The 12,811-nt window shown below is 37.0% G+C and overlaps 1 protein-coding gene across 6 annotated transcripts in view; it reads right to left on the bottom strand.

The window, feature by feature from the left end:
* The window catches only part of KIAA1958, a 205,068-nt gene that overhangs the window by 65,628 nt on the left and 126,629 nt on the right, over nt 1-12,811 (bottom strand). For 2 of the 6 annotated variants that reach the window (XR_011432576.1, XR_011432575.1), the window contains exon 3: nt 5,233-6,282. The exons of 3 other annotated variants lie outside the window; for them this stretch is intronic. Coding sequence is in view for 1 of the 3 variants with exons in the window: in XM_070251359.1 (XP_070107460.1) it covers nt 5,237-6,282 (1,046 nt within the window). In the remaining 2 variants the exon portion in view is untranslated. Of the gene's footprint in view, nt 1-4,016; nt 6,283-12,811 lie in introns of those variants that run through there. One more of the 6 variants, XM_070251359.1, reaches the window with a different exon arrangement.

Raw genomic sequence — 12,811 nt, 5'->3', positions numbered from 1 at the left:
TGAATGGATCTTTCAAAAAATACCTTACTGTAACAAATTATCATATATTCCCCTTGATTTTTCCCCTAGGCTTGGAAATTTATTTCCTTTACCACATGGTAGAGAGTTTTTAATCTATAGATGCTAAGTCTTACAGCTTTATTTTGGCTAGAGAAAAAAGATCGAAAAACTCCTTTCTTATAAATAAAAGCAGTCAGAAGAAAGATGATTAAAATCAGAAGTGTTTGTCTCTAATATGTTGAACTGTGGAGATAATCAAACTAGAAAAAATCTGAATGGTTTCACAGCCCATCTCTAATTCTGAGAATCATAAGGAGAGTTATTTCTCCAAAAGTTTTCTGTTAAAAACAATCTTGACTAATTTAAAAAACCCACAATAATAACAACAAAATCCTCTAATAAATATTGTTAATTTGTTGACACCAAATTTGCAGGCAAGACCAGACTCCCCAGCAACCAGTAGTTGAGTGTCTGGTGGATGGTAACATCAGCTTCTAGCTTTGAGAGGTGTTCCCTCTGCCTAGAACCTCCCCTCTTCCCTGTCTGAGTTACAAGGAACTCTCTTGAAATCTGGTTGGGCTTTATTTGGGGTAAAAAACAAATGACAATCACTTTTAAAAATATTACTTGTGCACATATACACTCACCTGTATGACAAAATTAAGTGTTCTTTAATGAGTGACGCAAAATTTTGCTCTCTACTCATGGCCAGGAGGAAACAAAACTCTGCTGAATGTCCCATCTCAAAGTAACTCCAGTAATGGGGCCTAAATAACGTTGTGCTAACAAACATGCCAGGTGATGGCACTACTCTCAGTCAACAGGGAGTTGAATGAATATTGATGACTTTATTACATCAGGGATGTCATTTATAATTTATCACTTAAGAGTGTCTACAGAAGCACAGCAAGTCACTTTGTGAACAAGCAGCTACAGTAGAAAAGGACAGTGTTTAATGGTATCTGGATCTAGTTTCAGATCCTGATGTTCTTATGTATTAACTGTGATGTGGGAAACCATTTGACTTCTCTGGATTTCCTCATTTACAAAAGAGAAATAATGATACCTTCATAGGACTATGGGGAGAATTAAGTGAAATAACTTATAGAAGCACTTAGTACTACGGTGCATTGTAAGTACTCAATAAACGACAGGCACTCATGTTCATCTGCCCATTCGTACGCATGTGCGCACATATGTGAACACAAGGGATGGTGTCAAAATAGCTTTGCCTTTTCACTGATTTTAAAACAGGCTCTAAGGAAGATTCTCCACAAAATATTCAAAGCAGTACTATGTATTCTATACAAACCAACATATTCAACGGCTAAATAACAGACAAACTGCATGAATACAAAGTTTGAAAAACTGCAAAATAGTATGGGCACAGAGTTTCTTGCTAGGCCCTCAAAAATGAAATGAACCTTCTGTTACAGTATCTTTTCTAAATTCTTTGAGAGCAGGAAACTATTTTACACATCTTCGTACCCTTCCCAGAGTCTAGACACTAGGTGCTCAAATATTTGTTGATATGACTGTAAATTTTCGTCTCAGGAAGTCATCTGACGTCACGGCATCTGGAAGCTAAGCCACATGTCTCAGGCAAGTTAATGTGACAAAAGTTTCAGCTAACAATGATCTAATCGAAAAACCAGAGACCTAACCTAGGCTGGAAAATTCAGACTATTTTTTTGTAGATAAGAAGTGATTTAACATAGGGAAAAGTGAATTTACATAAAGAAAATTTAACATAGGGAAAAATAATTATAAAATGAATATTTTAAATAGCTGATGTATTATGAATCATATTCATACCAGCCCTAACCATGATAACAAATGGAATCTTAAGAATAAGCTATATTGAATAAACATCCTGAGTATCTCTAACCTTTTCAAACATTATGGTTTTCAAAAAATTACTACCATCCATGGTTTTCAATTGCCACTCATTCACATGAATAGAGATGAAAAATTGAATTATGCAGCTATGTCATCCAAATGCAGACAGATGGGTTTGGCATTTTTGTTGTAGACAGTGCAAAACTTCCAGAGTCATGTCAAGGGTACTGGAGAATTTCTTACAAGACATTACACTGACCTTAAAGTATAAACTTTGCAAATATGGTTTTACTGTTTTTGTATGAACCACAGGATTGCCTGGAAAGGCAGCATATTCAGTTGCAGTGAACACCTGCTGGACTGTTGAATTTCTGCCAAAGCACATGTATAATTTGGGGATATATGACTGCCACAGTACGGACATGATTTTTTTTTAAGTTAAAGTAACAATAAACATGGCATCTGGCAGTAGTATGTCCTTGGCATTGTTTACACAAAACTGCAAAATTTAGAGGTAGCTGCAGATAATTTTTCATAATCTAATTAACCCAAAGAGATACTGTAATTCACCTAAACTTCTATCAAGTCATTCTTCAGAAAACAGTTTTCTAAATCTAAATGTCGCAATGTTCCTACTTGGTTTGAGTTATCAAAGCAAAATATAAATAAATAAAAATAATCACATTCTCAATTTAACTGTGTTCTAAATGAAAATGCAATAGGATTAAACAGGAGAGAGATTTTCATTTTAGTACCTCAATAAACATAAAGAGGGATCGAAATTCCCTACTTCTGCTTTCCCAGTGCATCCTGACTGCCCTTCATGCTCACCACAAGCACTTACTTTGCTGTCAAAAACATATCAAGAATTTTTAAAAATATGTCAAAGCAAAAATAAAACGCACAATCACATTGTGTTTTACAGAAACCTTTTTAACGTGAGAGGTAACCTATGTAAAAATAACCTTCTTTTTTTAAAAAAGAGTTATTTTACAGCAGGCTGTCTTGTGCACTTTTAAACCAGTTATAGAATAAGGAGAACAGGAAAAGTTTTGTAAAGAGAACGGGGAGAAAGAGGCCTTGTGGTTCAAAATGAACAGAAGAGGGGGCACTACAGGACACAAGATGCCATCATGAAAGATCACTCAGCATCCCTTTTAACCAGCCAGCCTCGAGAGATGGGAAGACACCATGTCCCCATCTCTGGCTCAAATCACTGGAAACTAATTACGAGCTGGAACCAAGAAAGGTAAATAAACAAACTCTGGAGTTGATGACAGACAGTACCATCTCTTTAGCTATAATCTAACTGATCTGTCTTGATCTCAACGTAAAATAGAGATAACTCACCTTCTTTTCAAAGTTGTTGAAAGGATTCAAGATAAAGTATGTAGAAATAAATATGTATGTACTGAAATGTCTGCAGAAGTATTTACCAAAATATTAACAGTGGTTATTTTTGGCTAGCAGATTTATGAGTATATATTTTGCTTTCTTCATGCTTATCTTTATTTTCTACTTTTCATACAATTAGTAACTATTACTCATATAAGTGATGCAGGTAAGTTACTTAGCATGGTGCTGGCATGCACACTGGCTCAAAAATGGTGACTATCATCATTATTAATACAAAAACATAAAGCAGGATATCTTCTGCCCTTTCTTTTTGTTCCTAGATGCCTCTCTATGGAAGAAAAGTCATAAAATGAAGTTGATTCCAACACACAAGGTCCACAGCAGACTTCCCATTCCTCAGCCAAAGGAAAGGTCACAGCCTAGAGGACTGGATCTTTACATGTTTATGACTCAGTGTTGCAAAGAGCTGCCTAGCCATGGGAAAGCTGAGTTAATGAGATGATTTAGCAAAGCAAATCAAAATGAAACTTGTCCTGGTCGTACAATAAATTAATACATAAAATACCACCCACCTTCCTAGCTAATGTGAATTATGAGGTTGCCTTGAAGAATAAGTACTTCCCAATAGAATGCCCAGATCCAACAAAGCAATTAAGATTTGGATTTTTTATGTGTTAATGATTATATAGGATAGGAATCTAGCTTATCTTTATTGCGGTCCTAATGTCTAAATTTATTTTGTTATTGAAATATCTTAACTAATAATCCCAGGCTTCCAGACTTAAAAATAAGGACCTTGGAAAAACCACCACAGAAAGCTGTTTAAGCAAAATTATTATTATTATAATTGCAGGATATTGCAGATAAATGAACTCATATTTACTGTAGAAGAAACTGCACATTTTCAAGAATGCTTTGAATTCAGCTAAATCTGGTAACAAAATGTTACCTAAAATGAGTGTCAATATTCCTTTGATCTCAACTGCAGAGTCAAGTAATCCCTCAGGGAAAAGAGACTGAAGTTTAACGCTTATAAATAAATAATTCAAAGGGCTGGAGCTTTGAAGACGATGAGTTTTTTTGTTGTCTTGAATAGTGCTTCTCGATTTTTAGCAAGACTTTTTCCATTCCCTATCTTCTCTTTTTGCTTGATACACAATCTAATGCTTGGGAACATTTTCAAAGCTTTGGTAGTTTAAAATTTCTTGTAAATTTGATAATCAAACTTCATTTACACTGATTTCCTAGGGAACAAAAAGAAATCCCATCCAGGTTCGAGCGCAACAGTAAAAATTAGCTATGTAACAGTCTTTTTTGCCATAATACTAGATTTTGCATTATTGTTTAAAAATTATCTATCTTTCAAAAAGAATGGCACCTTTAGTCCCTCCTTCTACCTCCTTTTCCCCAAAAAAGATGTTAGCTAAACATCTAGATTTTCACACAGTGCAAAAAATGAGGCACCGGAGCTAAAATTCTAATTAAGCTAAAAAGAAAAAGTATATAAATACTTTGATATGGAGTTTCTATCAACATTTTCATATTCTGGATCTGACTGAATACAGTTTTGTGTAAGCAGTAAACTTAGTATTGTCGCCTCCTGATTAAAATAGAGTTTTAAAAATTAAAAAATAAAGCCATTTATTAAAAGTAGACTAAAAATGAGAGGTGGAGTGGGAAGGAAAAGCAGAAGCTGAGGACACAAGTGTCTAGGCTGCCTCTCAGTTTCCTTTCTGACAGTTTTTAAAGAACGGAATTCCTTCTCTACTTTGTGTTGCCTGAGAACCACTCTGGTTTTGTAAAGTCTATAACAGTAATTACATTTAATCACCCACAAGTACATCTGTTTTAAGCCTATAAATACTATGTTAGTAATACTAAACTATCTCCATTGGCTTATCTGTAAAAAGAAAAATATATTATATACTTCTATTTTTATAAAGTTAACACTGAGGGTAGAGGAAAGGGAACGAGAAGCAGTGTATCATCACACTTTCTCTGGACACAGCAACCCAACTGGGATTGTGCTCAAGCCACCTGGTCAAGCAGTATCTGAGGAAGAGTCATAGGAGGCGGAGACGATGAAGTTGCCACTGTTGGAGCGCCCAGCCACCGACTGGGCGGCCTGCTGGCTCAGATTGTTGCAGATAAGCACCAGCTGGTTGCTCTGGGCCTCGGACAAGGTGCTGCAGCTCTGATACACACTGAAGTTGGTTTTCCTGCCGGGAATGTTGCCCTTCTCGCACATGGTCTTCACCATCTTGGCCAGCTTGTTCTTGCCGAGGGCCTGGCAGTTGTACCAATGCAGAGCCGCCAAGTTCACAACCGGCTTGATGGACAAGTAGAAAGGGGCATCCTCGTAGCGCATGGCAGGAGGCCGCCGCTGGGCATACTCCTTATAGTCCTGTACGGGGCAGGTCTGCGGGGCGTGCTGGGTGGCGTACACACGGGAGTCCGTCCCTCCTCTCTTGGTTTTGGCATTCAGGTCACCAGCGTCTTGACCCATCCACTCCAAGTACTCCAGCCCCGTTTCTGTTACCCGGAGCCGGATATCACCCCACTTCAAGGTGGACCCATGGAAGCCTGTGCAGTGCCCAAAAGCTTTTGTGTTGTTGAGCCAGACGAGGTTGAGCAGACCCTCAGGGTTATAGCGGCTTAGGAGTCCCCTCTTCCGCAGAATGAGCTCATCAGCAAAGGTGAGCTTCATGGACTTGTGGGGCTTGTTTCCTTTTCCTTTGCAGCGGAGTTCAATTTGCTTCTGTTTCAGGGCCTCTTGGGAACGCTTGAATTCCTTATCCCTGGTGATGCTGTAGCCATACCTGTGTTCTTTTAGGTACCGTTCAAGTCCACACTGGTAATTGGCCAAGCTGTTGGGTTCATATTCAGACCCATCCTTCTGCCTAGCATCCACAAAGAAAGAGGCCAGGTAGGCATCCAGCTCCTTGCAAGGGATGACATAAATCTCTCTTGTTTCCGAAGGGTACTTGGAGATGAGGAACTCTCGGAAATTGCGGAGCGCGGTCTGCGTGCTCCGGATGGTTTTCTCATTCTGCTCCCTGCTGAGCTCAGCTGCTCTTTCATCCTGGTCTGCAACAAATTGGGGAGGGGAGGGACAGAGAGGGTGTTGATAAGTTCAGACAATGCACTTTCTACTCTGAAATAAAGTTTCCTTTTATAATGAAAAGGGAAAGAAGGAATCAATTTTACAGAGGTCACTAATAAATGTTATTTACATATCCGTTGCATTATAATAGTCAACTTCAGTTCCACAAATGATGTACAAGACAAGAGTACACCCATTACAATCAAAATGAGCTTCTCGTGTCATTGGCTCAGTTTAGTGCATGAAGGTTTGTGGAAAGAGTGAGATTAGAGACAGCCTTCGTTTTAGGAAAAATGTGAGACAGAAATGTGCTAACTATCCTACCACAGTGTGCAAGGGCCCCATTAGAGCTGACACCCTCACTCTGAATCACCTCAATTGTGAAACCAGAGACTGTACTGGTTCTATTTTATTGTGTTAAACTAAACTATTTGAATTTGTTATTTAGCACATCACTAGAGATCTACATTTAAAAATTACTAAATAGATCATTTACAGCAGTTAATTCAACACATTCTACAGGAATTCAGGTAAACACAGTTTATCAATATTTTGTATGTAATTGCAGGGCAGTTTGTAATAAGTGATGAAAACATCTGGTGTTTTGGAAAGCAATGAAGATAAAACTTCATAGCTATAAAGACTACAATAAAATTTGAATCAGGCTATCATAATCAAGATGTAAGGAAGGGGGTATGTCTTCTGGATAAATCTTTTTATTTTATTAATTTATCATTTGTACTCTGCCACCAAAGACTGCAGGTGCCTCTTGTCATTATGGATCATCCATGCTTAAGCAATGCTGCTCTGGAGTAGTGGTTCTCATACCTTGGTGTGCTTCAGAACCATTCAGAATGCTTGATCAAAACCATATTCCTCAGTGGGAGGCCTAGGAATCTGCATTTTAACTAGCATCTCCATGCTCAGGATGAGGTTCGAGAACACACTTTGAGAAACAAAGTTCTAGTGCTTATACCTTAGGAAGGAAGCACTACTATAGTTTACTCTTTTTTTTTTTTTAACAATGATTTAGTTCAACGATATCATTAAATGATTTCCTCTCGGTGACATGTAATTTAAATTTGGGATCTTAACATTAACAATAAAGACATTTTGTCAAAAATCACCACTATTAGGTCAGACATGGTCTGTGTAGAACTCAAAAGAGAAATCCTAAACATTGAATTACACAATAGAAAACTGGGCTAAACTATTGATTTTTGAGAGGCAAATATCAAGGTTAATTTAAAACAACAAATTATATTATAAAAATACAATTTCTGATTCTAAAGTATAAGGTAAAAAGTATTTTGTTTATCCTAACTATCTTATTTAGGAAAACTTTAATTTGTAAGGTTGTTCAGTGGAAGTCTTTGTAATAACCACATACAATAATAAAAATAAAATTTCTAATAAACTGAACTTTATTCACAAAATACATTTTGTATTACTCTACACATTTATAAATGATCATGTTATTTTAAAGTGACAGTCCTAAGGTATAACTGCCAAAATTGTCATAACTTTATAAAATGAAAGGAACTAAAATTCAGTAAACTAATTTGATGTTTTTATAGGCACATTTTTGAGATATTTTCAAAATTCAAATATACAAAAGTATATTTTATGCTTCATTAGACAACTTTCGGTTACGCTATTTCCTTCTAGTTGAAATTGTTTATATAAACAATATAGATGTGTATCTTTCCATCAAAAAGATGGAATCCTCAGGTTACATGTAACCTTTCACCATGCTGGCTTTCTTGACTGTTTACATGTAAAGCCAAAGGGGCTGGGACATCTGCTTATTTTGGCTACTTGTTCAAATATCTAGCATAGTCGTTTTCAAACTTTAAACAAAAACTCTCTAAGAAATAAACAACTTCAGGGAAAAAATGTCCAGTTTCTCAACTTTCACATGGAATCTTTTCTAAAACATATTTGTCTAAGAAGCTTGAGTTTGTACACGTTGCCATTTCAAGTCTATTGTGTTACATACTCTAGAGAGTAAAAGATTTTAAGGAGCCAAACAAAATTTATAAATTGATGATTAACTCCATAGGGTTTCCTCTTCCCCTCTGTCTTATACATATTCTGATATAAGTGAAATTTGCCATTAGAAACAAGGTATTTGGGCCTGAATTACAGTATCTGAATTCAGGATTTTTGAAAGAGTTATAGGTTAATGAGGGTAATTATTTTAACTAGAACTAGAATATTCTGCAGGACTTCAAGATAATGTAGAAGCTTAAAATTTTATTAATTCCTTCAGATTTGGCATGCTTTTGTTCACAAGATGCTTAACAACTATTATCAAATCCTATGAAATACTGATTCTAGTTGCAGTCAGTCCTCATCTTCATTTTATAATATAGTCAATATTTTCTATCTCCTGTTAACAAAAGTAAACTGATTGAAACTTATGTTGAAAACCTTTGGGCATCAATTTAAAAATGAGGGATATAATATGAGTTTTTTCAAAGTTCTTTTAAGAGGTACATGAGTAAAAGAATTTAAGTCTGTCGGACTTGATCAAGCAGCGTTAGTCAGCGTACTGTAAGCAGAACCGGTGAAGGAGATCACAGAAGGGTCCAGAGTGCAGGCTTGTCATTCAATCTGTGAGTTTTCTGAGTGAGGCAGCCAGCTCTCCCACTTCTGCATCGCATCCATCCATACTTGAAGCACCATGCTAACACACTCACAGTTGACCAACACATTAGCCCTGCTTCAACATCCTCAGCCCAGCCTTGTTTTCAAGCCTTTTTCTCCTTTCTTCTTGACCTCAATCTTAATTAAGAGCCTGTGATAGTGTGACTTATAATAAGAAATATATTTGGTTTTTGTCCTTATTTGGGTTACTGGCACAGCTCCTAAAACCTTGGAATTTCCCGTGATGAGGGTGATAAAGGTGTCTTTTGTTATATGTTAATGAGATGACTTGCAAAGCACTTAAGGATGGGACTTCACTGATTGCGGGTGAAGCCAACAGGTGTGATTACAGAGTTGGAACTTTCCGTCCTGCTCCCTTCGTCTACTTCCAGGGAAGGAAGGATAGGAGATAGAGTTTAATCACCAATGGCCAACGACTTAATCAACCGTGTCTATGTCATGAAGCCTCCAGAAAAACCCAACAGAACAGGGTTCAGAGAGCTTCCAGGTTGGTGAACACATGGAGATTTGGGGAGAGTGGCTTGCTCGGAGAGGGCATGGAAGCTCTGTGCCTTTCCCCACACCTTGCCCTTATGATCTCTTCCATCTGCCTGTTCTTGAGTTATATTCTTTCATAACAAACTGGTAATCTAGTAAGTAAAATGTTTGAGTTCTGTGAGCCCCTCTAGCACATTAATCTAATCTAAGGACGGGGTCATTGAAACCTCCAATCGATAGTCAGTTGGTCAGAAGTACAGGTGATAACCAGGACTTGCGAGTGACATCTTAAGTGGGATTGGTGGGACAGCCTTGAAGGACTGAACTCTTAACCTACGGAATCTGATGTTATCTCTACATAGATAGTGTCAGAATTGAGCTGAACTGTAAGACACTCAGTTAGCGTCACAGAATTTCTTGGTGATGTGGAACCCGCTTCCCCAACATCAGAATTAAGTGTAGAACTGCAGAAAATAACACGAAAGAAAAATGTCACAGTATCATATCCTTTCCTAACAGCCTAGAATGTGCCACAAAAGGAGGCTGGGAGGGTAGAGAATCCTTCACTCATTTTGCATAAATAGGGGGAAGTAAATGGCTTTAAAGTCAAGTAATAGTAATAAGTTTTTCAGCTAATTATAAAATCAAATAAAACCAGGGAAGATTGATAATATAGAATTGTTACAACTGCATTTATCTCTAGTTTTAGAAATTTTTCTGATCCACTTCCTTTTAAAAACTTTTTGTTAGATATAACATACCTACAATAAAGTAGACTAGATCTTAAGTGCATGCAATTAACTTTCACAAGTTGAATATACTGCCCAGATCAAGAAAAAGAACATCACTAGCATCCCAGAAGCCTTCTTCATGACCCCTCTCCCAGTTATCCCCGCCCACCAAGAGTAACACCTGTCCTGACTTGAAACAGCATAGATTTGTTTGGCCTATTACTATAACTTATATGAATAAGATTTCAGAGGAGGAACTCTTTTGTGTCTGGCTTCTTTTGCTCAACATTATATTTGTAAATTTCACGCATATTGTTGTGTAGTTGTAGATAATTTATCCTCATTGCTGTGTAACATTCCATTGTGTCAATATATCACAATTTATTTTTCCATTCTATTGGACATTTGGGTAATTTTCAGTTTTGGAGTATTTCCAATAAAATTGTCATGAACACTCTAGTAGCTGTCTTTTGATGCTCATGCAGATGCATTTCTGTTGGGTGTATACTTAGAAATAAAATTGCCAGGTCATAGGAAATCATATGTTCAGCTTTAATACATATTAACAATCAATTTTCCAAAGTGGTTGCACAAATCTACTTTCTCCACCATGAGTGTGAGGGTTCTAGTTGCTCCATATCTTCGGCAACACTAAGTATTGCTAGTCTTCTTTATTTTAGCCATTTTGGTGGGTGTGTAATGATACTGCATTGTGGTTTTAAATTTTCATTTCCCTGATGACTAATGAAGCTGAACATGCCTTCATATGTTTATTGGCCATTTGTATATTCTGTTTTGTTAAACGCCCATTGTAGTCATTTTCTATTGGACTGTCTGCCCTTTTCTTACTGTTTGTAGGAGGTTTCTAACATATTCTGTATACGAGTCTTTGTCAGATAAATGTATTGCAAATATCTTCTCCCGGTCTGTGGCTTGCCCTTTCACTTTCTTAATGGTGTCTTTTAATGAACAAAGAGTTCTTAATCCTAATATAGTCCAATCATCAATTTTTTTCCTTTATGGTTCACGCTTTTTGCATCCTGTTTAAGAAATCTTGCATACTCCAAGGTCATGGAGGATCTATTTCTCCCAAAATTTTTACTGTTTTAGTCTTCACATTTTGATATGCCATCCACCGTAACATTCATCAACATGTTCTAAGATAGAAATTAAGATTAATTTTTTTCAATATGGACCATGATCCATTTGATTTTAATTAATAAAATTAGAATAGCAATACAGCATATGGTACAGTATCTAAAAGCTACAAATGGGTATAGCGTAAAAGTAAGCCACCCTCCCATCTCATCTGTCACCATGTTTCCCTCTGCATAGCAACCAAAGCTACCAATTTATTGGGTATAAATTTCAGGATTTTCTATGCATATACACTTATTCTTTACCTTTCAAAAAGAGGGAGGAACATACTATACATCCTATTCTGCGCTCTGCTTTTTGCCATTAACAATGTATTAGAGATAGCTCCACATCATTACACATATAGTTGCTTCAATCTTTCTAATAGCTGTAAGGTATTGTATATGTCTACACCATAATGCATTTATCTAATTCCCTACTGATGGACATTTGCATTATTTCCATCCTGTTGCTATTATAAATAATGCGGCATTGGATATCCTTTTATACATGATATTTCACTTTTAAAACTGAATGGGGGTAAAATTCCAAAGGCCTAGAAAACTGAATGAAGAAGACAATGTGGCAGACAAAAGTTTGCAAGTACAAATTATTTTTTTTCTAAGCAGATCAGGTATTTAACAATTGGAAATCAAGTTTTCCAGATGGTGAATGAGAGGACATCAGAAATATGTTTCCTATGGCTCCCACGAACCTAACGCATCCAACAGCCTAACCAATATATGTGCCCAGACCTAAAGGGCAACTTAGGCTCTTCCACCTCGTCAGTGCCTCCACCACCTGCCTACCTGCCCAAGCCTGAAATCTGAGCACGATCCTTGATACCTGCTCTCTCTCTTCTACAGCTAGTCCATCAAGTCCTGCTGAGCCACCTCATTCATCCATGATTCAAGAACACTTAATGAGTAACTAAAACATGGTAGGAATTAAGGAGGCCAAGTCTATAGGGATGAGCATAATAGAAACAGTCCTTGCTCTTGTGGAATTTACCATAGAGTGAGTGAAAACAGACAATAACACAAATAAGTAAATATTAGACAAACAGATACAAATGCTATGAAAAAAACCCCAGAATATTGTAAGAGAGAATAAGTGACCCATTTAAGGATGCATGTTCCAGGAAGGACTCTCTAAGACCTTTTAGATGAGACCTGAAAAGAAGAAGCTAGTCATACAAATTGTAGAAAGATGAAGAATAGAGAACAGCACATGAGGAGTTCCCACAATGGAAACTAAGTTTGAGAAACTGAAAGAATATCAGTGTGCCTGGAGTGAAGAGATCAAAAGGGAGATGTATGAGGAGAGGTTTGAAAGCCCCCTGGAGCCAGATCACACCAGGCCTTGTGGGCCTAATGAATGACTTTGTATTTTACCCTAAGAAAACCAGTTGGTCGGAAAACCATATGGTCAGATTTGCACTGTTCTGTTATGATAGAAACCTACATACAGGTTTATATCTACCTATTTCCTCCCATGC

Source organism: Equus caballus, chromosome 25, assembly GCF_041296265.1.
Source record: "Equus caballus isolate H_3958 breed thoroughbred chromosome 25, TB-T2T, whole genome shotgun sequence".
Classification (NCBI taxonomy): Eukaryota; Metazoa; Chordata; class Mammalia; order Perissodactyla; family Equidae; genus Equus; species Equus caballus.
This window is presented reverse-complemented; position numbering and strand designations above follow the sequence as displayed.